At 40.8% G+C, this 27,333-nt stretch overlaps 1 protein-coding gene across 1 annotated transcript in view; it reads right to left on the bottom strand.

Moving 5' to 3' along the window:
- ENTHD1 (ENTH domain containing 1) overlaps positions 1 to 27,333 on the bottom strand; it is an 87,293-nt gene that overhangs the window by 18,752 nt on the left and 41,208 nt on the right. Inside the window, exon 4 of the mRNA XM_027543515.1 lies at positions 23,090 to 23,213. Coding sequence (XP_027399316.1) covers positions 23,090 to 23,213 — 124 coding nt within the window. The remainder of the gene's footprint in view (positions 1 to 23,089; positions 23,214 to 27,333) is intronic.

The following is a 27,333-nucleotide window of genomic DNA, read 5'->3' as shown; positions in this document are numbered from 1 at the left end:
TTTTTATTAGGGGACTATGAGAGAGAATAACGAGAACCAGCTGCACCAAGTACTTCTTGACCAACAACTGTTGTAATGGTACATAACTGAAGTGACTGGAGCTTTGGGATCAGGACATTTGTCCCTGGGGCTGCCTTTAGGGATGCGGGACCCTGCAGAGGGGGACAGAGTTAAGTACACAGTTGACCTATGTATCTGTGCCTGTTTGTTTTCTCCTAGGAAGGGGTGTGGGTGGGGTAGATTTTTTTCTTCGATTCATATGAAGAAAGAATAGCATTTATGGAAAAATTTCAGAAGCCCAGGAGAACCTGTGGGGGCTTGATGGAGAACAGCAAAAGGTTTGTCTTTTTATGCTTGAACACAAAGCACAAAAGTGGATATTCTGTAAACACTAAAACACTAAAGGGATTGTTTCATGAGGGACTCCCAAATTTCTCTAGGAGAGAATTTCTGTGAGTTCCACTGAAAAGGCAGAGAGGAATATAGAGTGAATTAATTTGGTTGGCTTGCTTTATCTGGTTTCTCATTTTCTTTCCATTTAAACCTGAATGTCAAAAAGCTTTATTCTCAAGTTATCTATCCAGCAGACTCCTGGATGGGAAGTCTAGAATTGAATTATGAGACTGTACTCAGTTTCTTTATTGTAACAGTGCTTTACACCTGCTAAAAACCTTGATTAATGTAAAACAGGACCTTGAAATGTCAGTCATATTAAAACTGGTTGATAGTTATCTTTAGGAAGAAGCTTATTCCCTATGTAGGACATCAGACAGCAAATTTAAATACAGATATCACCAAAATGCCTGAAGCAAGGGAAGGAAAAAAGACAGCCAACAACACAACTCCATGCTTTGAGCCTAAGGACAAAAGAGAAATAGCTATGCTGCCGAAGGTACTGGAAAATGTTTTTGCTGGTTCAGAGACAATGATGAAATCATTTTTAAAAGAGAACATCAGATTTAATTCTGAGTTGAGAAACCTTGCCTACAGACAGGAACATTCCCATACTGGTAGCTCTTTTACAATTTTCAATAATTCCACTGCCTTGTTTCAGGTACTATAATCACTGCAAATTATTTTATATTCTATTATACTGAGAATCTAATAATGGGTGTTATATTCCAACAGCGCTCTTGCTGTGGTCAATTCTCCTGTTGGTCTGACACAGTGTCTAATTACAGCTACAAAGCAGAGAGCTGGCAAGGACGACAAAAGACGGATGCCACACCGCGTCTTTCTGTAGTTTAAAATCGTGTAACTAAAGGCGCTTCTGCTTTAGTAATTATGTTAATCAGAGAAAATAGGACCTGAAGATAGTAAGGCCATTTTGCTAAGAGGCCACAGTTGTAAATTATTAACACAGAGGGGTGATTTGAATTGCTCATTAATATATTCGTTTAGAGTAGACAAGCTATAAATTTAAAATGGATATTTAACGTGAAACTTAAATAACATGTTTGACATGAACATTTTAATATATTTACCTTACAATATTTACATAAAGCCCCAAATAATCATTATAAGGTAGCATAGCTATACTCTCCCTACGATCTATGTTAAGTGTGTGTATGTACGTGTGTGTATAGTGGATGTATAGACACACAGTTGTGGATTCTGAGAATTTTTTATCATGTATCATCATACTTAACTGTAGTATATATTATATCCAGATATTAAAATAAGGAAATATATTTGGAATTATAGTTATGAAATATGTCAAGTATATTTACTACTTCTTTTGATATATGTTTGAGGTAATGGCTTAGCTTTGCATAGAGAAATAGAGATATGGACACATTTAAAGGTGCTTTTCTTTAAAAATCATCAAATGGGACAGCTGAGACTTTCAGGCCATGAAAATGGATTGTAATGTTGTGCTGTGAGCTGTGAGTTCAATGCTAATGAAGCAACTGTATAAAATAAAGTGTCTTGAGACAGGAACACACATAAAACAAGGTTATATGTTGATCGGCTGGCAGTGATGTTGTGACCAGATATCATGGGAACCTGAGTCCGTTTCCCAGGAGCAGGGATTCAGGAGGGAAGGTGTCAGTGTTTGTCGTGACCTCAGAGAACCAGACGACTGTATGTTCAACTTGAATAAATCCTGCCCAACATTTTACTAAGTTGATTGTACCACCAGGAGAGCTTTTAAAACTCCGCTGGGTCAGGTTACACCAAGACCAAATAAATTAGCACCTCTGGCAAGGGGACTCAGGGACAGTGGTCTAAAAGCCAGCGTCCACTGTCACTGATAAAAACTCTAGGAGAAGAGATAGGATGATCACGGCAATCAGCTCAGCTCAGTTCAGTTCAGACGCTCAGTCGTGTCCGACTCTTTGCAACCCCATGAATCGCAGCACGCCAGGCCTCCCTGTCCATCACCAATTCCCAGAGTCTACTCAAACTCATGTCCATCGAGTCAGTGATGCCATCCAGCCATCTCATCCTCTGTCATCCCCTTCTCCTCCTGCTCCCAATCCCTCCCAGCATCAGAGTCTTTTCCAATGAGTCAGCTCTTCGCATGAGGTGGCCAAAGTACTGGAGTTTCAGCTTTAGCATCAGTCCTTCCAATGAACACAGCAATAAATAGTTGCTAATTTCACCCTCCCCCCCCAAAAAAAGAAAACAGATCATAATGATTGGATTATATTGGGTTGGTCAGAAAGTATGTTAGGGCTTTCCTGTAACATATCATGGAAAAGCCTGAATAAACTTTTTGGCCAACCCAATAAAATAGGTACTGGATGCTTATTATTAAATTTTACACTATAGTTATGGTCTCACCAATAATAGAAATCCTAATTTCCCTTAACAGATTATCATTATCAAAACTGAAGCTCTAAATATCTTCGGGAAGCTGGTGATCATTACCTAGAGCGCCATTTTCTGTCTTTTAGGCTAGCATTTACGTGGATCCGGTGTCTGGCAGGCCGAGGTCTCCGTGTGCTACAGAGCACACTCCAGGCTGACTGCAACGGGCAGGTGCCTGAGGGCGCAAGTGTTTGTCACCATCCAACCAACCCTTATAAGCACAATAACACCCTGCATGTGACTCCAGGAGAGTGAAATATTAAGCGGAACTGGACCAGCGGTCTAATTCTGACGTGACTTAAACATACGCAACGTTTGAACTGGTACCTGGCCCACAGTAAACAAATGTAGTAAACAGGTACTGTTATTCCGGGACAGTCTAAAGAAGTGGCCTTATGAGGGACTTGCTGCCATGGCCCTGTCTGGAAGCAGATGGGGACCTGAACACACCAGGTACTCTCCTTTCCCCCCAGAAATTTCTGCATTCGCAGACCACAAAGCATAACCAAGACTTTGTGAGCGCTGGTTCTTGTATTTGAGAACACGGGAGCTGGCGTGCTGTGGAAAGATGACGTTGAAGAACTACAGTTGTCAAACGTTTTCCCCATAGATGTACAGACCAGTGACAAACTATTTTTTACTTAACACTGAGTAAAAATCATGCCTAAGTCTGAAATACTGCAAAAAACCTTTAAATATAATTTAAATTGTGAATTCAAAAGCAACTACTATTTCTCATGATGCATGAGTTACTCAAAATAAGCACACATGAAAACCTCTCAACTATTAAAACTTCACAAATTATATATGTCCCTTTGGAAAATACCTTACAGAACACCTAAGATGCTAGGTACTGTTTCTCTTCCTTTGGCAGAGGGGGATGGTCCTTGTTCTTACAGCTTTCTGCTTATACACATATATATGCATTTTAATTGAAATATAATTGATGCACAATATTATGTGAGCTTCAAGTGTACTGTATAGCGCTTTGACGTCAGCATACATTATGAAATGATCACCATGACCAGTCTCGTAACCATCTGTCTCCATATAAAGTTATTACAATATTACCTTATGCTGTATGCTACACCCCCCATAGCTTACTTATAACTGGAGGTTTGTACCTCTTAATCTCCTTCACCTATTTCCTCCACAGCTTACATTTTAATATAATATGATTTACAACACTATAATTTATCTATTGTTTCCTTTGCTGTTTTTATTTCACATGTTTTCATTCATTCATTTTTGCAATGAATATATTGAGGATGGATCATGTACTGTACATTGTGCTTGAAAATGCAAAAGTCAGCAGAATTAGACTAGCAAAGCCTTCAGACATTGTTAATTCATTGGAATGATAACATACAGAATATAAAATGACCACAGATATATTTAACTTCTATAAAGAAATAAAAGCTTGAAAACATGAGCAAGAAATAAGAAATTATACAAACAGAACACAGGACTTTCCTGTTGGTCCAGTGGTTAAGGTTCTGCGCTTCCAATGCAGGGGGTGCAGGTTCAATCCCTTGGCGAGGAACTAAGATCCCCCATCCCGTATGTCACAGGACATGGCTAAAAGTAAGTAAATAAATAAAACCAAGTAGATCTGACAAAGATCCAAATAGACTTCTGTGCTGTGCTATCCTTAGTCACTCAATCGTGTCCGACTCCTTGTGACCCCATGGACTGTAGCCCACCAGGCTCCTCTGTCCATGGGATTCTCCAGGCAAGAATACTGGAGTGGGTTGCATGCCCTCCTCTAAAAATGAAAAATAAAATAACTGAAAATTTAAATGTAACTGGTTGATTTAAGCAGCAGATTAACTCCAGTTGAAGAAAAAACTGGGAACTGGAAGACAGGTACAAAGATTCAGAAGCACAGCACAGAGATCAGAGGGAGAGACAGTACGGATGCGAGGAGTGAGAGGTGCTCCATCCAAGTGGCCAGAGCTCCAACTCTCCTTCCAGTCTCCAGCTGCCCGCCCCATGCAAGTCAGCCATTCTCAAGTGCCTCAAAGGTTCCCCCGCACACCAGGGGCTGTCCCACCTGGCTTTTGCTCCGGCCGCTCTTTTACTTTTCTTTCCCTCTGTCTTCTGGAGGTCGACTTAAAGGAACAAAGCTCCCTCCTATGAGCTCACAGGGGCAGGTGAGGGACAGGTAAGGGACAAGGGTCTGTCTCTTCCTCACTGGTCCCTGCTGTGGTCATATACTGTTGGCGGTCACTGCTCTTTCTGCTGAGGTCTCTCTGCCCTCCAGGCAGCCCTACTGGACAGGACCCAAGATGACCACGATGGCTCTCCGTCCTGCCAAACACACCTCTGGGCAGCTCCCCACTCTGATCAACTCTGGGGCACAGGCCGAAACCAACTCACCAGGCCTCAGTGGCTTTACTGCCAACGTGACTGGTCAGTGTCTCTCACTTCAGGCCAGAGTCAGATCCTGGCTGAAATTCCAGATACGAGTCAGGCACCGGTTCTCCAATTCCAGGGAATATATCTCAGAGCCCCTCTCACTGGGACTGGGGTCAGTGAGTAGCAGTCTCTTCAGTGCTCCTCCAAAGGGGGCGGTGTGTGGAGACTCATGGCATACGGCATTAGCTCCCTCCCAAGACATGCCCTGTATACAGACGGTATTGATAGTAACACGAAGAGGGAAAATCAAGCACCACTATTTCCATTTTGTTAAAACTGCTAACTTGAGGGAAACGAAGCTGTAGCTTGAACATGCTGGATATGCTGGACTGTGATCAACAAGAAGGGCAAAATGATTAACTTCTAGATTTCTCTCTGAATTTTATTAAGGGATTGGGCATGTTTGATGATGACCTACATTCAAGATGTGCCATGCTTTTTAAAACAGTAATAAAATTCTCAGATCTCTGAAATGCACTGTAGACATAACCACTATCCAGAAAGCACATACAGAATCTTTAATTAGGTGTCTCACGGAAAGACTGATTCAAGAAATAGGAAAAATAATCGTCTAAGGTGGAATTCAGTTATTCTAGTGTACTGATAGTCAATATTTCCAGAACAAATATAGAACTCCAAAATGCAACTTTTACTATTTCCCTAATCTCTTCTCTCCTGTCCTCCCCTTCTCAGTGAATGGCACCGTCACACATTCACTTCACAAAGGCAGGAAACTAGGAGTCATCTTTGCGTCCATCCTTTTCCTCATGCTGACCACGGGCCATCAGGAGATCCTCAGGGCTGAACTTTAAACTGCATGTCAAATTTGTCCACTTTCCTCCACAGCCACTGTTCTGCCTCAGCCATGGTCATCTGGACGGTCTCCAGAGCCTCATCATTGGTCTTTCTGCTTTTGCTTTTCTCCATAACGCATTTCCCCTTGGCTTATATTTTGTTCTTGTTGTTCAGTTGCTAAGTCATGTCTGACTCTTTGCAACCCCATGAACTGCAGCATGCCAGGCTTCCCTGTCATTCACTATCTCCTCGAGTTTGCTCAAACTCATGTCCATTGACTTGGTGATGCCATCCAACCATCTCATATTCTGTCAGCTCCTTCTTCTCTTGCCCTCAATCTTTCCCAGCATCGGGGTCTTTTCCAATGAGTTGGCTCTTCACATCAGGTGGCCAAAGTATTGGGACTTTAGCTTCAGCATCGGGCCTTCTAATGAATATTCAGGGTTGATCTCCTTTAGGATTGACTGGTTGGATCTTCTTGGTGTCCAAGGGACTCTCAAGAGTCTTCTCCAGCACCACATTTTGAAAGCATCAATTCTTCAGCAGTCAGCCTTCTTTATGGCCCAACTCTCACATCCATACATGTTAAAGTTGTGGAAAAGTTCCATATCTGTACTGGAAGAACCACAGCTTTGACTAGACGGACCTTTGTTGGCAAAGTGATGTCTCTGATTTTTAATGTGCTGTCTAGGTTTGTCATAGCTTTTCTTCCAAGGAGCTGCTGCTGCTAAGTCATGTCAGTAATGTTCGACTTTGTGCGACCCCACAGATGGCAGCCCACCAGGCTCCCATCCCTGGGATTCTCCAGGCAAGAATACTGGAGTGGGTTGCCATTTCCTTCTCCAGTGCATGAAAGTGAAAAGTGAAAGTGAAGTTGCTCAGTCATGTCCGACTCTGCACAACCCCAGGGAGCAAACGTCTTTTAATTTTGCGGCTGCAGTCACTGTACACAGTGATTTTGGATCCCAAGAAAATAAAATCTGCCACTGTTTCCATTTCTCCCCATCTATTTGCCATGAAGTGATGGGACCGGAGAGCCCAGAGAAGCAATAACTCTGTCTCCAGCATGTTAGGAAAGGCTTCCTGGAAGAAGCAACATTTAGCTGAACCCTCAAGATTCAAATGAACAGGAATGGGGAACAGGGTAAGGGGCACATTCAAAGTGGGAGAGAACACGGCATTTTGGCAAGCTGCTCAGCAACCACTGCTAGACCACTGCGTGTGATGGAGGAAGGAGGAGGCAAAAGGCAAGCTGCAGAGGAAAGTGGAGGCCAACGAGGAAGGAGCTTATCCGCCAGGCTAAGGTGACAGACTTTATCCTAAGGGGAGCTTCTCAGAATTCTGACCGGACCAGAGCTGCATTTTAGAAATGATCTTAGTCTCCAGTTCTGTTTTGACCCCTGACTGCTCTTCCTAACTTGTCCTCCTCCAATCTTTTCTTTACACCACATCCACAGTCATCTTCCTGAAAGCAAGGAAGATCTGGTTGTCTCATGTCCTTGCTTAAATCACTTCAAAGGCTCCCCATCATTATCCAGACACAACTGAAACTCCTCCAGCACATGCTTGCCTTCGTCCATTAGCGCTGCGATAACACAGTACCACAGACTGGGTAGCTTAGAGACAACAGAAATTTCTCTCTCACAGTTCTAGAGGCTGAAGTCTGAGGTCAGGGTACCAAGATAGCTGGGTCCTGCAAGGCCTTCTTTTAGGTAAAGACTGCTGACTGCTCACCGTGTATTCAGCTGGTGGGAGGGCTGGGGAGCTGTGTGAGGTCTAAGATCCCCTTCCGACTTCCTCTTACCCCACCCCCTTGTCCTCTCACACCCTCACACCTCTCACAAACCAAGATACTCTGTTCTTCTTCTCTCACTTGCTCTGGCTGATTCTGTGTAACAGGCAAAACAGTGTAGTGAAGTGTTTTTCAAACTGCAGGTTGTGATCTGTTAGTAGGTTATGAGATCGATTTTGTAGGTCACATCGAATATTCAAAAAAAAACTGTCTAGAATAAAATAGAATGGATCAGAGTACATTTCCAATAACTATCGCAACACTACTGTTTCTGGTGAGTGTGTGTACTGGGTCATTACATAAAAGGAATTTCGGACTGCAGATCACAGTTAAAAGGTTTGAAACACTCAGCATAGGCTCGGGGATCAGACTATTTTGGTCTAAATCCTGACTTTGCCATTTCCGAGCTCTGTGATCTTGGGCAAGTTATTTAAAAATTCTGTGTGGATTTTCTTCATTGATCTCATGAGACGGTTTTGAAGAGTAAAGGAATTAAAGTGCATAAAAGTATACCCACCACACACATGACACCAGGGCTGGCAGTTTAGTCATTATCTATCCTTTAGGTTCCTGAACATCACTTTCTCTAGAAAGTCTCCCCTAACATCTGAAGTCAAAGTCAGGTGCCCTCTTGTGTGCTTCCCAGTCCACTCTCTATCCTGACACTTGCCTCATCTGTCTGATCAGACCTGATTAGATCCTGGACTGGAAGCTACATAAACTCAGGGATCTTTGTCATCATCGCATATCCAGCAGTTGGCACAGGGCCTGACACACAGTAGGTATTCAGTAAATAGCTGTAGGCTGCGTAACTCACTCACTTGGAAATAGACACACAGCCATCTGTTTCACTCAAATAAAGTCAAATTGGGACATATACACCTCAGGTGTCACAGTCATTTGATAAAGAACTTGTCACCTTAGTTTACATTAAGACTGTTTCTCCTAATTTGAAATCTCAGAGAGTTATATGATATTTTTATAATGCATGCACTTGTTAGTAATGTAGAAAAAGATTTAGGTGGGATGGCTCTTGATCTAACGTGCATAAATAATTCAAAAGTCAGTGTTTCTTTTAACCATTGCAATGATGAAAAGAGTCGGCCACTGCATGACAAATAAAAGGTGACATCTTTAAATATAGTTACCATCTTTCTAGTCTTTTAATTATTTAATTGACTTCTGCAGATGATTGTGGCTTTGCCCTATTCATTTTAGTAAGAAACTTTCACAGTTCCATTCATGTCAATTTTTCATGCACGAATCATGTTTTCCAGATTTTTGAAGTTAATAAGGTGGGAACAATTAAATTTCAAAAAAGGTTTTAACTGAATTTCTTCACCAACCATATAATACACAGTTACTATGTTGGTGACCACTCAAATTTCTGTAGTGAGTCTGAGTGAACTCCGGGAGTTGGTGGTGGACAGGGAGGCCTGGCGTGCTGCAATTCATAGGTCGAAAAGAGTCGGACATGACTGAGCGACTGAACTGAACTGAACTTGCAATACTCTGATGACAGAAAGATACTTTCAGGGAAATGTGAAAGCATGGAGCAACCCCCCTCAAAATGGAAACCATGAATGCAATGCACCTAACCCATGAGCAACGGCCTGAACAGCGTCATATACACCTGGAAGTAGCGAAGAGCAGAGTTCACAGTCAGAGCAGAGTCACCATGCCCTGGGGTGGTCCACAAAACCCCTGAGTCAAATGATTCTCTTACAGAATCAAAGAGACACACAAGTGACACACATCGGATGATGCTAAGCATTTCCAGGAAGATAAAGCAGGAAGCAGGGAGACGGTGTGCCAGTGGAGGTGGTGAGGCGTCAGTTTTTGGTACTGTGCTCAGGAAAGCCTCCTGAGGCTGTGACGCTTCAGCAGCACCTGAAAAGAGCGACGCCAAGAGCCAGAGAAGAGTGAGAGAACACTGTGTGTGGGACTCAGAAGTGGCCTCCAGAAGAAACGCACTCCCCTGGCAGGCTGTAGAAGGAAGCGTAAAGGCTCTGGGAGATGGGACTGTTGGAAGGGATCTGTTCCGTGCAGTGTGCTCAGACACCTTCTAACTGCCCTGGAATAAACTCTCTTCACCAACACACTAGAAACTATCGTGGCGGCACACCAGCATCACTGCAGAGCTTGTAGTGGCTGTCATCTGCGGGCTGGAGAGGACCCCAGGGATGATGCAGTGGGACTGGGTTCCCTGATCGCAATGGGGATAATGGCATCTGGAGTGGCAACAGCTTAATCTTAGAGACAAGCGAGGCACAAGAACCACAGCAGGCCACAGGGATGCAATGATATCAGGGGTTTTTTTGTGTGTTTGTTTTTACTTTCAGGGATATATCAGATCAGATCAGATCAGTTGCTCAGTCGTGTCTGACTCTTTGCGACCCCATGAATTGCAGCACGCCAGGCCTCCCTATCCATCACCAACTCTAGGAGTTCACTGAGACTCACGTCCAGATATATGGTAATGGTTAATGAATGACAAGATGAATAGAAAATAGGTGGGCAGCTTCTGAAGTGCTGCTCTACATGAAAAAGTGCAAAAAGTGAAAGTGAAAGTCATTCAGTTGTGTCCAACCCTTTGTGACTCCAAGGACTATACAGTCCATGGAATTCTCCAGGCCAGAATACTGGAGTGGGTAGCCTTTCCCTCCTCCAGGAGATCTTCCCAATCCAGGGATTGAATCCAAGTCTCCCACATTGCAGACGCTGCTCTACATACACAGATGGAAAACCTAAGTAGTGTCCTTATGGGAGAAGTCACGGCCTTTTACTCAATTCCTAAACTCAAGCCAGTTCACAAAGCCAGAATCTCCTGATTGAGGGGAAGGTCAGATCCCCTTGAGAAAGAATCCCGAAATGCCCACCACAGGTATATATGGTAAATCTCCTAAACCTTCCCTAGAGGACCCGAAGCCATTTACAATAGTGACTCTCCTTGGGAAGGGAAACACACAGAAACTCCCCGGTCTTGTTAGATACTGGCTCTTAACTGACACTAATCTCTGGAGATCCAACAATGCCATTATGCTGTACTAAGTAGGGATTTATGGAAATCAGGTAGCACATGAAGTCTCCACCTAGGCAACAGCTCACAATGGGTCCCGTAAAATCACAGACCTACCTCCAGTATTTCCATGGTTTCAGAATGTATAATGGGAATAGATACACTTAGTAACTGGCAGAATCCCCACTTTAGTTTCACAACCCATGGAGTTCAGGCTATTATGGTTAGACAGACCACATAGAAACCTCAAGAATTAATTACACCTCCTCACTCCAAAAAATATTTTTTGGGAAACAGCAGACATTAGCGCTACTATCAAAGACTTAAAAGTTATAGGGGCAGTGAAAAGCCAGATAGTTTGTAGAGAATGACTAGAGATCATTGCAAATATAATCAAGTGGTGATACCAATCATAGCGGTAATTCCAGCTGTGATATCTTCCCTAGAGCAAATCAACACAGTCCCTGGAATCTTATGTCCAGTTATTGGCCTAGAAATGTTTCTTTAAAAACCTCTATTAATAATGAGAATCAGTCTTCATGTGGCAGAGACAGAGTATACCTTTACTGTCTTGCTTCAATCTCTTTCATCAGAGACCAGACAGACCTGGATTTCCTTGATATCCCATAGAACATCACACTGGTCCTTCACGTTGATGACACAGTGCTAACTGGACTTAATAAGCAGGAAGAAACAAGCCCTCAGCGCTTCATGCATGCAGAGGTGGGAGATAAATCCTCAGAATGCGCTAGGGTTGCAACATTTGTGGAGTTTTTAAGAGTATTCAGTGGTCTGCTGCATGTTAACATATCCTCTCTAAAGTGAGAGACAAGTCATTGGGACTTCCCTGGTGGCCCAGTGGTTAAGACTCCATGCTCCCAATGCAGGGGGCCCAGGTTCCATCTCTGCTCAGGGAACCAGATCCCACTAAGAGCCCACATGCTGCAACCCCAGCTGCAGCCAAAAAACAAAAAAAAGCAGTGAGAGACAAGTCGCTGCCCCTTGAATTATCCAACACAAAGAAATAAATCACAGTGAAACAGGCGTCTTGGAATTTCAGAAGCAATGTATACCACATTTGGGTTGTGCTGCTCTGACCATTTACTGCCATTTTTTAGTGGGGATCAAAGCAAGAAAAGGTTCTGCCACAGGCCGAGGCCACTGCATAAGCTTCTCAGACAGCTGGACCATATAACCTTGAACCAACACAAGTGCCTGATGCAGAGAGAGATGGTAAGCAGAGCATCTCGTGAGCCCCAGTAGGAAAATCACAAAGCTGACCTCTAGGACTCAGGAGTCATGTCTTCTTTTGCCTACACCTCAGAACACCAAACAACTATGTGCCCATCATGTAATGGGTGTTGCCTGGTCCAAAGGACAAAGAATTGGGATTGCACAGCAGCATTCTATTGTAACAGCAAATGGAACAGACGAGTCCAGACCGAGCCAGAAGGCCCATGGAAACTATACAGACAGATGGCTCAGACTCCACGGAATCTGCTCTCATTATTTACTACTCCCCGCTCAACTTCCACCTCTAGCTCCATGCAGAACTGCCAGTTAACAGAGAAAAGTATAGGGCTGGTTTACAGATGAATCTCTGGAATGCCAGGAGTAGCCAGCAGTAGTTAACTGCTAAATCAGAGTCTCACTCACAAGTGCCCTGAAAGAGTAGGAAAATCCTCCAGAAGACAGAATTGCAAACAGATGCACACTTCACATGGAAGGCAAGAAGCAGTTCATGGTCGATGGGGGCTATCAGGGACCTGGAAAAAAAAAGATTGGAGGATTAGAGACCAATACGCGGATGAATCTTCAGGGTGTATGCGCACACTGTGTGAAGACACTCACGCCCCATAGAAGTGCCTGCCAGAGGACATTCGCTGCAGAAGAGGCTCTCAAAAATCAGACGGGCAAGACACTCTGTTTAATGGACGTCAACCGCCCTCTTCCCTTAGTCGTTCTAGTAGCTGTGCGGTGGACTTTGGCCGTGTGGTAGGGGTGGAGACTGCATGGGTTCAACAACACGAGTCTTCTGTCACCAAGGTCATGGCTACCATAGCTGCTGAATGCCCAACCTGTTAAGAGTAGAAGTTAATGCTATATCCCTAGCATGGCACCATTTCCCAGGAAAAGCAGCCAATTACCTGGTGTCAGGTTGATTATATTGGACCTACTCATTATAAAGGGGGCAGTGCTTTGTCTTCATGAGGAGACAGATGTATTCTGGGTAGCCACGTGCCTTCCCTGCCTGCAGTCCTTCTACCAGCGCCATTACTGAAGGTACAGAATACTTTATCTACTTTCATATCATCTCACAAACAACCCTACACAAATTATTCCAGCGTATAAACAAAGAGCAAACACTTTCCAAATCTTTTTATGAGTCTGGCAACATCCCAGTATCAAAACATAACAAATAAAATATGAGAAAAGACAGTCCTGGTTAATTTCACTCATGGATACAGATGCAAAACTCATAAATAAAACATTAGCAAACCAAACCCAGCAAGATATATAAAAGATAATATACCATCACCAAGTTGAGTGTATTACAGAAATTCAAGGTTGTTTCAACATTTGGAAATCAGTTAATTTACCAAATTAACAGCTTAAAGGAGAAAAATCTATAACCATCCATATAGATACTAAAAATGGATAAAATTCAACACATATTCATGATAAAACTGTTGACAAATTAGGAATAGAGATCTGCAAAAAACATACAGTAAACTTATCTTAATGGCAAAATGCTGAAATCATTTTCTTTAAGATACAGACTGAATCTAGGAAGACCACGATCACAGTTTCTACTCAGCATTCCCTGAATGGTTCTGCCTAGCAAGGTGAGGTAAGAAAATGAAATACAAGGTACAGTTTACAAGTGTGAAATAAATCTGCCATCATTTACAAGTGATGTGATTTTCAACCCAAGAAACTGAGAAGAATCTACAAGAAAATTGGTAAGAATTAGTTGAGCAAGGTTACTGGCTATAAAATCAATATACAAAAAGTAGTTCTACTCATTCTCATCATCAACAATCTGTTAGAATATGCAATTTATAAAATTATATCTTTTACAGTAGCAACAAAAAATACATAAAGTACATAGGACTAAATCTAACAAAAGATACATAAGACTTGTATGGGGAAAAACTATAAAATACAACACAGTGAAGTGAAAGTTGCTCAGTCGTGTGTGACTTTTTGTGACCCCATGGACTCCTCAGTCCATGGAATTCTCCAGGCCAGAATACTGGATTGTGTAGCCTTTCCCTTCTCCAGGGGATCTTTCCAACCCAGGGATCAAACCCAGTTCTCCTGCATTGCAGGAGGATTCTTTACCAGCTAAGCCATAAGGGAAGCCCAGGAATACTGGAGTGGGTAGCCTATCCCTTCTCCAGGGGATCTTCCTGATCCAAGAATCGAACCAGAGTCTCCTGCATTGCAGGCAGATTCTTTACCAACTGAGCTATCAGGGAAGCCAATTCAATGAAGAAGACTTAAATAAGCAGAATAATTTGATATTGTAAAGAGGTCACTTCTCCAAATTGATTTAAAGATTGGCGAGCCAATAAAAAACTCTAAGAGGTTTTTTCAAGGAACATGACAAGCTTTTATGTGGGAAAGCAAGCAAAGGGTCAAAAAAATTTAAAAAAAGGAAAAGAAACAATGACTCTTCCTGATAAAGGAAAAGTCATCAAGAATTATTACAAAGGTTGAGTAATTACAAGTATTTGTTGGTTCTGGGATAGCCAAATGACTTGTGGAACAGAACAGAACTTGTGGAACAGAAAGCTGAGAAACAAAAATCCATGCATATGTGTAAACTTGCTTTAGGCTATAGATGGTACTTCAGTTCATCAGGGAAAGGACAGACTTTTCAATAATTGATGCTGGGACAGCTGGTTATTCATTTAGAAGTAAAAATGGACTCCTGCTTCAACCATACACAAAATCCAATTCCAGCGGCATTAAGAGCTTAATTGTGGAAAGCAAAATTATAAAAATCTTAACCTTTATGGTCTTAAGACAAGAAAGAATTTTTATAGATCACAAGAAACAAAAAAATACAAATCATAAAGAATGAAATTCTACCTCATTAAAATTAAGAACTTCTGCTACCAGAAAATTACCAGGCCTCATTAATGAATTTGATAAAATTGCAGGATATAAAATTAATATACAGAAATCTGTTGCATTTCTATACACTAACAACACACATTAACCATACACGTTCTGAAATATCAGAAAGAGAAATTAAGCAAACTATCCCATTTACCATTGCATCAAAAAGAATAAAATACCTAGGAATAAGTACCTAAGGAGGCAAAAGACCTGTACTCCAAAAACTATAAGACACTGATGAGAGAAACTGAAGATGACACAAACAAATGGAAAGATATACTGTGTTCTTGGGTTGGAAGAATTAATAGTTAAAATGACCATACCACCCAAGGAAATCTACAGATTCAATGCAGTCCTTATCAAATTGCTGATGGCACTTTTCAGAGAACTAGAACAAAATTTTTCTGTTTGTTTGTTTGAAAACACAAAAGACTCTGAGTAACCAATCTTAGGAAAGATGAAGGGAGCTGCAGGAATCCTACTGCCTGATTGCAGAGTATATTACAAAGCTACAGTCATCAGAACAGTGTAGTACTGACACAAAAACAGGCGTATAGATCAATGGAAAGGATAGAAAGCCCAGAAATAAACCCAGGCACTTACGGTCAATTAACTTATGACAAAAGAAGCAAGATTACACAGTGTTGGAAAGACAGTTTGTTCAACAAAAATGGTGCTGGGAAAACTGGACAGCTACATGTAAAAAAAAAAATGTATTTAGATCATTCTTTAACACCACACACAAAAATAAACTCAAAATGGATTAAAGACGGGACACAAGAAAATTCCTAGAGGAAAACATAGGCAGAACACTCTCTGACATAAATCACAACAGTATCTTTTTTGCTCTGACTCCCAGAATAATGGAAATAAACAATGGGACCTACTTAAACTCAAAAGTTTTTGCACAGTAAAGGAAACAATAAACAAAATGAAAATACAATCCATAAATTGGAAGAAAATATTTGCAATGATGTGATTGATGGGATTAATCTCCAAAATTTACAGCTCATGAGGCATAACACCATCAAAACAAAGAACTCAATCAAAAAATGAGCAGAATACCTACATAGACATTTCTTCAAAGAAGACATACAGATGGCCTGAGAGGCACAAGAAAAGATGTTCAGTATTCCCAATTATTAGAGAAATGCAAATCAAAACAAGTATCACCTCACACCAGTCAAAATGACTATCATCAAAAAATCCACAAACAAAAATAAATAAATAAAAGAATAAACAAAAGATCCACAAACAATGTATGTTGGAGAGAATGTGGAGTGAAGGGAACCCTCCTACACTGTTGGTGGGAATGTAAACTGGTACAGACACTATGGAGAGCAGTGCAGAGGTTCCTTAAAAAACTAAAAATAGAGCTACCATATGGCCTGCTCCATATGGTAGCTCCTAGAGGAGCTATCCCTCATTGAAGGTCAGGAAGGGTGGCGGTGAGGAGATACCCCTCGTCCAAGGTAAGGAGCAGTGGCTGTGCTTTGCTGCAGCAGCCGTGAAGAGATACCCCACGCCCAAGGTAAGAGAAACCCAAGTAAGATGGTAGGTGTTGCAAGAGGGCATCAGAGGGCAAACACACTGAAACCATACTCACAGAAAACTAGTCAATCTAATCACACTAGGACCACAGCCTTGTCTAACTCAATGAAACTAAGCCATGCCCGTGGGGCAACCCAAGACGGTCGGGTCATGGTGGAGAGATCTGACAGAATGTGGTCCACTGGAGAAGGGAATGGCAAACCACTTCAGTATTCTTGCCTTGAGAACCCCATGAACAGTATGAAAAGGCAAAATGATAGGATACTGAAAGAGGAACTCCCCAGGTCCTAGGTGCCCGATATGCTACTGGAGATCAGTGGAGAAATAACTCCAGAAAGAATGAAGGGATGGAGCCAAAGCAAAAACAATACCCAGCTGTGGATGTGACTGGTGATAGAAGCAAGGTTCGATGCTGTAAAGAGCAATATTGCATAGGAATCTGGAATGTCAGGTCCATGAATCAAGGCAAATTGGAAGTGGTCAAACAAGAGATGGCAAGAGTGAATGCCGACATTCTAGGAATCAGCGAACTGAAATGGACTGGAATGGGTGAATTTAACTCAGATGACCATTATATCTACTACTTTTTCTGAATCCCTCAGAAGAAATGGAGTAGCCATCATGGTCAACAAAAGAGTCCAAAATGCAATACTTGGATGCACTCTCAAAAATGACAGAATCATCTCTGTTCATTTCCAAGGCAAACCATTCAATATCACAGTAATCCAAGTCTATGCCCCAACCAGTAACACTGAAGAAGCTGAAGTTGAATGGTTCTATGAAGATCTACAAGACCTTTTAGAACTAACACCCAAAAAAGATGTCCTTTTCATTATAGGGGACTGGAATGAAAAGTAGGATGTCAAGAAACACCTGGAGTAACAGGCAAATTTGGCCTTGGAATACGGAATGAAGCAGGGCAAAGGCTAATAGAGTTTTGCCAAGAGAACACACTGGTCATAGCAAACACCCTCTTCCAACAATACAAGAGAAGACTCTATACATGGACATCACCAGATGGTCAACACCAAACTCAGATTGATTATATTCTTTGCAGCCAAAGATGGAGAAACGCTATACAGTCAACAAAAACAAGACCAGGAGCTGACTGTGGCTCAGATCATGAACTCCTTATTGCCAAATTCAGACTTAAATTGAAGAAAGTAGGGAAAACCACTAGACCATTCAGGTATGACCTAAATCAAATCCCTTATGATTATACAGTGGAAGTAAGAAATAGATTTAAGGGTCTAGATCTGATAGATAGAGTGCCTGATGAACTATGGAATGAGGTTCATGACATTGTATAGGAGACAGGGATCAAGACCATCCCCTTGGAAAAGAAATGCAAAAAAGCAAAATGGCTGTCTGGGGAGGCCTTACAAATAGTTGTGAAAAGAAGAGAAGCAAAAAGCAAAGGAGAAAAGGAAATATAAAAGCATCTGAATGCAGAGTTCCAAAGAATAGCAAGAAAAGATAAGAAAGCCTTCCTCAGTGATCAATGCAAAGAAATAGAGGAAAACAAGAGAATGGGAAAGACTAGAGATCTCTTCAAGAAAATCAGAGATACAAAGGGAACATTTCATGCAAAGATGGGCTCGATAAAGGACAGAAATGGTATGGACCTAACAGAAGCAGAAGATATTAAGAAGAGATGGCAAGAATACACAGAAGAACTGTACAAAAAAGAGCTTCACGACCCAGATAATCACGATGGTGTGATCACTGACCTAGAGCCAGACATCCTGGAATGTGAAGTCAAGTGGACCTTAGAAAGCATCACTACGAACAAAGCCAGTGGAGGTGATGGAATTCCAGTTGAGCTATTTCAAATCCTGAAAGATGATGCTGTGAAAGTGCTGCACTCAATATGCCAGCAAATTTGGGAAACTCAGCAGTGGCCACAGGACTGGAAAAGGTCAGTTTTCATTCCAATCCCAAAGAAAGGCAATGCCAAAGAATGCTCAAACTACCACACAATTGCACTCATCTCACACGCTAGTAAAGTAATGCTCAAAATGCTCCAAGCCAGGCTTTAGCAATACGTGAACCGTGAACTTCCAGATGTTCAAGCTGGTTTTAGAAAAGGCAGACGAACGAGAGTTCAAATTGCCAACATCCACTGGATCATGGAAAAAGCAAGAGAGTTCCAGGAAAACATCTATTTCTGCTTTATTGACTATGCCAAAGCCTTTGACTGTGTGGATCACAATAAACTGTGGAAAATTCTCAAAGAGATGGGAATACCAGAGCACCTGACCTGCCTCTTGAGAAATCTGTATGCAGGTCAGGAAGCAACAATTAGAACTGGACATGGAGCAACAGACTGGTTCCAAATAGGAAAAGGAGTACATCAAGGCTGTATATTGCCACCCTGCTTATTTAACTTCTATGCATAGTACATCATGAGAAATGCTGGACTGGAAGAAACACAGGCTGGAATCAAGATTGCCAGGAGAAATATCAATAACCTCAGATATGCAGATAACATCACCCCTATGGCAGAAAGTGAAGAGGAACTAAAAAGCTTCTTGATGAAAGTGAAAGTGGAGAGCAAAAAAGTTGGCTTAAAGCTCAACATTCAGAAAACGAAGATCATGGCATCCGGCCCCATCACTTCATGGGAAATAGATGGGGAAACAGTGGAAACAGTGTTAGACTTTATTTTTCTGGGCTCCAAAATCACTGCAGATGGTGATTGCAGCCATGAAATTAAAAGATGCTTACTCCTTGGAAAGAAAGTTATGACCAACCTAGACAGCATATTCAAATGCAGAGACATTACTTTGCCAACAAAGGTCCGTCTAGTCAAGGGTATGGTTTTTCCAGTAGTCATGTATGGATGTGAGAGTTGGACTGTGAAGAAGGCTGAGTGCCAAAGAATTGATGTTTTTGAGCTGTGGTGTTGGAGAAGACTCTTGAGAGTCCCTTGGACTGCAAGGAGATCCAACCAGTCCACTCTGAAGGAGATCAGCCCTGGGATTTCTTTGCAAGGAATGATGCTAAAGCTGAAACTCCAGTACTTTGGCCACCTCATGTGAAGAGTTGACTCATTGGAAAAGACTCATGCTGGGAGGGATTGGGGGCAGGAGGAGAAGGGGACGACAGAGGATGAGATGGCTGGATGGCATCACTGATTCAATGGACGTGAGTCTGAGTGAACTCCGGGAGTTGGTGATGGACAGGGAGGCCTGGCGTGCTGGGGTCGCAAAGAGTCGGACACGACTGAGTGACTGAACTGAACTGAACTCACTGATGGCCCTGCAATCCCACTCCTGGGGATATACCTGGAGAAAAACATGGTCTGAAAGGATACACGCACCCCCGTGTTCACTGCAACACTGTTTACAACAGCCAAAACAAGGAAGGGAGATTTTAGTTCTATCTACATGGTTTGAATTTTAAAAATCAGAATATATTCACTTATTATTTAGGTAATGTAAAAATAAATAAATCTTATTAAATAAATAATTATGATACAAAACTATAAATTCTATTTTGGGGGTATGGGCAAAGTCCTGTGGGAACACATTGAAAGGAGAAACTAGTGTGTGGAAAGATTTTATAGCAATAGTGACATTTGAGCTGTGCCTTGCTGGTTTTTGGGGTTTTTTTTAATTTATTTATTTTTTAATTGCAAGATAAATGCTTTACAGAAATGTGTTGGTTTCTGCCAAACGAGCTGGGCCTTGCTGTTTGAATAGGATTTTGTTAAGCATTCATTATTTGGTGAAGAATTGTGGCAGACTGTATATTCCAAAGACAACTGTGCTAATACACTTCCCACTCCATATGCTTTTTTTTCAATATGACATTGACACTTGTCCATTGAGAGGTAGGCATCTTCGTACCCTCCCCTTGAACTTTGGAAAGACTTCTCGATTGCCTTGATAAACTGAATGGGGTGGGGGAAGTATCCTGGCGTGGCTTTTGAAATTATTCCGCTCTGCTTGGTCGTTGCCTTCACAGGATGTTGAGCCTTGGAACCCAGCCACCGTGCTACAGGGATGCCCAAACTAGCCCACGGGGAGAGACCACATAAGGAGACGCATGTGGAGAGAAACTGAGGCCCAGCGGACACAGCAAGCATCAGTTACCCAACAAGTGAGTGGATGAGCCATCAGATGATTCCTGTCCCCAGCCTCTGTGTTCGCGAGCTGAGGCCCAGACATACGTCATGGAGCAGAGACCAGTCGCCCCCACTGTGCCCTGTCCTAATTCCCGACCCAGAGAATCTGTGAGCAGAATAAATGGCTATTTTATGCCACAAAAGTTTTAGAGCGATGTGTTACGCAGCTGAAGTAACTGGAACAAAGACATTCTAAGGAGAGAGTAATAGAATGTCACAAAGTATTGTGAATACTGGCAGTATTGGTGGTGAGGCTGTAAAGGTTGGCCCGAACCAGACTATGAAAAGTCTTACAAGACAGTAAAAAAAAAAAAAAAAAAAAAAATTAGACTTACTGGCAGTAGAGAACTGTTAAAAGGTTTTAAGCTGGAAAAAAATGAAATGCTAAGATCTGCATTTGCAAGCTATCTCTGAGATCAGTGTGAAGGGAAGACTGGAGAAAAGACCAAAACAGAAATTCAATAAAGATTTTAAAAATGGTTCACATAAAAAAAAAAATCTTTAAAAAAAATCGGAAAAGCTCCTCCAATTAAGATGAGTCCTAAACAAGTAAAAGGGTAGAATCATCTCTCAAGAGATATGCTTTGTGACTTTTTTCCTCTTAAGGGTTGCTTCTGATGCTCATTTATACTCAATTTCTTGTTTAAAACGCTGGCAGAGAGAAGCATGAAACACAAAAACCTGCACAGGAGTATTTACAGCAGCTTTAGCTAAAATTGCCAAAACTTGGACATAACCAAGATGTTCTTCAGTAGGTGAATGGATAAATTCCCTCATATATCTTACTCAGCACTAATAAAAAAAATGCACTATTAAGCCATGAAAAGACATGGAGGAACCTTAAATGCACATTACTAACTGAAAGAAGCCATCTGAAAAGGTTACATACTACATGATTCTAACTTCATGAATTTCTGGAAAAAGGCAAAACTCTGAAGATATTTAAAGTGTCAGTGATTTTCAGGGGTTACAGAGGAGGGAGGAAAGAACAGACAGAGCATAGATTTTTAGGGCAGAGATGCAGTCTGTAGGATACTGTAATGGTGGATACGTGTTGTATACATTTGTCAAAACCCATAGAATGTGCACCACCAAGAGTGAACACTAACAAAAAGTATGGTCTTTGGATGATTAAAAAGAAAAGTGTTAATGTAGGTTCACTGTTTGCAGCAAATGCAGCACTCTGGTGTGGGATGCTGAGAGTGCAGAATGTGGCGCTTGTTTGGGGAAGAGGGGTATATGGGGAAATCTTGGTACCTTCCCTCAATTTTGCTGTGACCCTAAAACTGTTCTTAGAAAGTCTATTAAAAATATTAGGGGATGGAAATGTTAGGAGATATTAAAACACAAAAACATTTTCCTTACGTTTTCTTTCAAATTTCTGGATCTGGACCAATTTACATAAAGTGTATTCTAAGAATAAAAGCATGCTGTCTAAAAAATTGTTACCACTTATAACCAATTATTTATGTGAATAACGCCAACCTTATACTACAAATATCACCATAACCCACAATTTCTTGTTTCTGGGTTGATTAAAATATCCTCACCAGTCTCGGAACTGGCTTTATAAGAAAACTATATACAAGTGAACTTTTACAGTAAAACTATACTAATAAACTTCAGTTTTAATATTTTGGATATTGGGACTCTATATAATGGGAAACTAAGGTGCATGGTCCAAAGATGAGGGAGAAGATGAAACTCGGAATATAAGGAGCCAACTCTGTGAAAAGGATGCCTGGATGAAAATAAAAGCAAAGATATATGAGCAGATAAAAACTACTCGGAACGTTTTGTTCATCTTCACAGACCTTTTATCCTTTTTTCCTGAGAAAATCAAGGGAAGAATGTATTGGAAACTGAGTTCATGGAGAACAGACAGGCTGGAGTGGCTGGACAGTGGATCAATCAGATCTTGAGTAGCAGTAGAGCCTGGCTGGAATTCGATAGTGTAATTTACTGGAGGCCAGTAGTGCACTGTGCCATTCTCTAGTGTTAATTACTCAAGAGATCATTAACCAATCTGTGGGACACCATGCTTCACACTTTCTCACATTTTCATCTAATGCTTGCTTCTGAAAAATATAAGCTCTTCATCAAAGAGAAGATTAATACAAACAAGAAAAGGAGCTAAAATGAACTTTATGCTTTAAAGAAAAAAAATTTACAAATATAAAAGATTTAACATTTGTAGTTAATAATTTTTGAAATGAAACAATGAAAATGAATAAAGCAAAACAGACAAAAACATTGAAACAAATAGTAAAACAAGATTCTTGGACCCTGTGTGGACTGAATTTATCCATGTTAATCTTTTCCCACAGGACCAAAGTTAAAGCCACTGTTGCTATATTTCACAAAATAAAATCTGACGAAAAACAATATCTGTCCAGTGTTTCTTATTCACGTTTCTGAGTACAATTTTTATTCTTTAATTTACCTGTATCCCAGAGATTATAAACATCTGTTTGCCCTTCTGACAACTGCGCCATTGATGAGACAATGGAAGTAGGAATTATCGGCAAAACTGGCTTTGGATCATCCTCACAAAATAACATCAGGTCCTTATGGAAAGCAAAAGAGAACACGAAAGTAGAAAAAAATTAATCCCATTGCTCCAATTTGCTACAGCAAATGGACAATTTACGTAGACACAATGTGTCTGTATGTGCTAACATTATCATACATTTGGATTGAAAATTAGCACAGAAGTTATCTACACTTGGGTGTCCACTGAGTGTTGAGTGGTTTTCTACCCTTAAAAATCCCCTCTCCCTGCAGCAATGTGGCTGGACCAAGAGAATATTATGCTTAGTGAAATGTCAGACAGAGAAAGACAAATATTGTTCGACATCACTTACATGTGGAATATTAAAATAATGCAAATAAATGTATATGCAAAACAGACTCTCATATATAAAAAACAACTAACGGTTACCAAGAGAAGAGGCAAGGCGGAGGGGCATACTACGAGCATGGGATTAAGAGATGCCAACCACCATGGATAAAACAGACAAGCAACAAGGATATATTGTGATAGCACAGGAGATGACAGCCATTGTCTTGTAATAACTTTTAATGGAGTATATCTGTAAAAATACTGGATTACTATGCTGTAGTCCAAAATTAACAAAATATTTTAAATCAACTATACTCCAATTAATATAAATAAATAAGTAAAAAAGCAATCTGTACCTTCTAAGTATGAAAAAAATTGCTCTTTGCTACCTAGTGCAGATAAGCAATGATTTCTCTGAGGGATTAACTTTCCCTACCACTTCTTGAGCATCCTTAGAACTTACTATCTCAGAGGCAGATTCTGTTTTAAAGTTACCTGTGTGTGTCTTTTATCCATGTTTAAAATTTTAAACTTTTTATCACGGAGTAAAGAAAGCAGACAATAATCCAGTCAAGTAGGTTAAACAAGAATCAACTCAACCAGTCTTGTTTCATTTGTATCTTTACCACTTCCCATCTATTTTATTTTGAAGCAAATCTTAGATATATCACTTATTTCAATATGTATCTCAAATGATAAGAACTCTAACAATAATAGCTGTGTTTACACCTATAAAAGATAATGCTGTGAAAGTGCTGCACTCAATATGCCAGCAAATTTGGAAAACTCAGCAGTGACCACAGGACTGGAAAAGGTTAGTTTTCATTCCAATCTCTAAGAAAGGCAACGGCAAAGAATGCTCAAGCTACTGTACAATTGCATTCATCTCACATGCTAGTAAAGTAATGCTCAAAATTTTCCAAGCGAGGCTTCAACAGTATGTGAACCGTGAATTTTCAGGTGTTCAAGCTGGATTTATAAAAGGCAGAGGAACCAGAGATCAAATTGCCAACAGCCATTGGATCACTGAAAAAGCAAGAGAGTTCCAGAAAAACATCTATTTCTGCTTTATTGACTATGCCAAAGCCTTTGACTGTGTGGATCACAACAAACTGTGGAAAATTCTGAAAGAGATGGGAATACCAGACCACCTGACCTGCCTCCTAAGAAATCTGTATACAGATCAGGAAGCAACAGTTAGAACTGGACATGGAACAACAGACTGGTTCCAAATCGGGAAAGGAGTACGTCAAGGCTGTATATTATCACCCTGCTTATTTCACTTATATGCAGAGTATATCATGAGGAACGCTGGGCTGGAAGAAGCATAAGCTGGAATCAAGACTACAGGGAGAAATATCAATAACCTCAGATTTGCAGATGACACCATCCTTATGGCATAAACCAAAGAACTAAAGAGGCTCTTGATGAAAGTGAAAGAAGAGAGTGAAAAAGTTGGCTTAAAACTCAACATTCAGAAAACTAAGATCATGGCATCTGGTCCCATCACTTAAGGTAAATAGATGGGGAAACAGTAGAAACAGTGAGAGACTTTATTTTTCTGGGCTCCAAAATCACTGCAGATGGTGACTGCAGCCATGAAATTAAAAAGATGCTTGCTCCTTGGAATAAAAGCTATGAGCAACCTAGACAGCATATTAAAAAGCAGAAACATTACTTTGGCAACAAAGGTCCGTCTAGTCAAAGCTATGGTTTTCCAGTAGTCATGTATGGATCTGAGAATTGGACTATAAAGAAAGCTGAGTACAGAGGAATTGATGCTTTTGAACTGTGGTGTTGGAGAAGACTCTTGAGAGTCCCTTGGACTGCAAGGACATACAACCAGTCCATCCTAATGGAGATCAGTCCTGAATATTCATTAGAATGACTGATGCTGAAGCTGAAATTCCAATACTTTGACCACCACCTGATGTGAAGAACTGACTCATTTGAAAAGAGCTGGGAAAGACTGAAGGCGGGAGGAGAAGGGCATGACAAAGGATGAGATGGTTGGATGGCATCACTGACTCAACGGACATGAGTTTGAGTAAACTCTGGGAGTTGGTGACGGACAGGGAGGCCTGATGTGTTGCAGTCCATGGGGTTGCAAAGAGCTGAACACGACTGAGCGACTGAACTGAACTGATGAACGTCACAATAACTCAATGTCATCAATAATGATAAACTGTTCAGACTTTCAATTTAACACAACTGTCATAAATAGGTTTTTCTACAGCTTGTCTGGAGAAGGATCCAAACAAAGTCTTCACAGTGGGATTGGATGACTTGTCTTTCTTCCCCCATGAATAGGGGAAAATGTTTTTTTCAGTAATTACTGAGGCATAATTAACAAACAGTAAAATGCAAAACTGTAAGTATAAAGCTCAATAACTTAATATTCTGTGTATACTTAAGTAATCACATTTCCTTCACTCCAGAAAGTTCTCTCAAGATCCTTTCCTGTTGATACCATCCTCTCATCACCAGTAAAGAGTATTATACTTTATACCACCATCAATGTTTGCCTGTTCTTGGACTTCATATAAACGTAGCCATACATTACGTATTCTTTTGTATCTGATTCCCACTGCTTAACATAGTATTTGTGAGATTCATCCATGTTTTGGGTGTATTGGTACTTTTTTCTGTAAAAAGTATAACACTGTATGAAAATATCACAATTTGTTTATCTGCTCTCCTGCACATGGACATTTTGGTTGTTTCCACGTTTCAGCTATTATGAATAAAGCTCTATGGACATTCTTGCATGAATCTTTTTGTGGACAACTGTATTTGTTACTCCTGGATATCTACACGGGAGGAGAATGGCTCAGTCATAGAATAGATTTATTTTTAACATCTTTAGAAACTGTCAAACCATTTTCCAGGTGATTTGCAACTTTTTATAATTCATCAATATTCTGAAATCATTGTATATTCACATTCAGTTGTAAGAAATAACACAGAGAGATCTTGTGTGTCCTTTACACAGTTTCCCCTATAAGTAACATTGTGCGAAATTATAGAACAAAATCATATTCAGGATACTGACATTGTTATGGTCAAAATACACAAGATTTCCATCACCATAAGTCTCCTTCCTGATGCTTTTTTTTATTACCATGCCCTGCTCCCAACAGCTACTAGTGTGTTCATTTCTGTAATTCTGACATTTGAAGAATGTTATATAAATGGAATCATACAGGATGTAACCTTTGGAGATTGGTTTTTTTCACCTGGCATAATTCCCAGAGAGTCATCCAAGTTGTTGCATGCATCAATAACTTGTTCCTTTTTATTGCCAAGCAGTAAAGGCAAAGTGGTTGTCTGAGGAGGCTTTACAAATAGCTGAGGAAGAGAAGCGAAAGGCAAGACAAAAAGGGAAAGATACACCCAACTGAATGCAGAGTTCCAGAGAATAGCAAGGAGAGATTAGAAGCCTTTCTTCAATGAACAATGCAAAGAAATAGAAGAAAACAATAGAATGGGAAAGACTAGAGATCTCTTTAAGAAATTCGGAAATGTCAAGGGAACATGTCATGCAAGAATGGGCACAATAAAGGACAGAAATGGCAAGGATCTAACAGAAGCAAAAGAGGTTAAGAAGATGTGGCAAGAATACACGGAAGAATTATACAAAAAAGGTCTTAATGACACAGATAACCACAATGGTGTGGTCACTCCCCTAGAGCCAGACATACCGGAGTGTGAAGTCAAGTGGGCCTTAGGAAGGATCAAAGCTAGTGGAGTGATGGAATTCCAGCTGAGCTATTTCAAATCCTAAAAGATACTGCTGTTAAAGTGTTCCAATCAATATGTTAGCAAATTCGGAGAACTCAGCAGTG

Source organism: Bos indicus x Bos taurus, chromosome 5, assembly GCF_003369695.1.
Source record: "Bos indicus x Bos taurus breed Angus x Brahman F1 hybrid chromosome 5, Bos_hybrid_MaternalHap_v2.0, whole genome shotgun sequence".
In the NCBI taxonomy this organism is placed as follows: Eukaryota; Metazoa; Chordata; class Mammalia; order Artiodactyla; family Bovidae; genus Bos; species Bos indicus x Bos taurus.
Note: the sequence above shows the minus strand (reverse complement) of the source record. Positions and strands in the feature narration are given on the sequence as shown.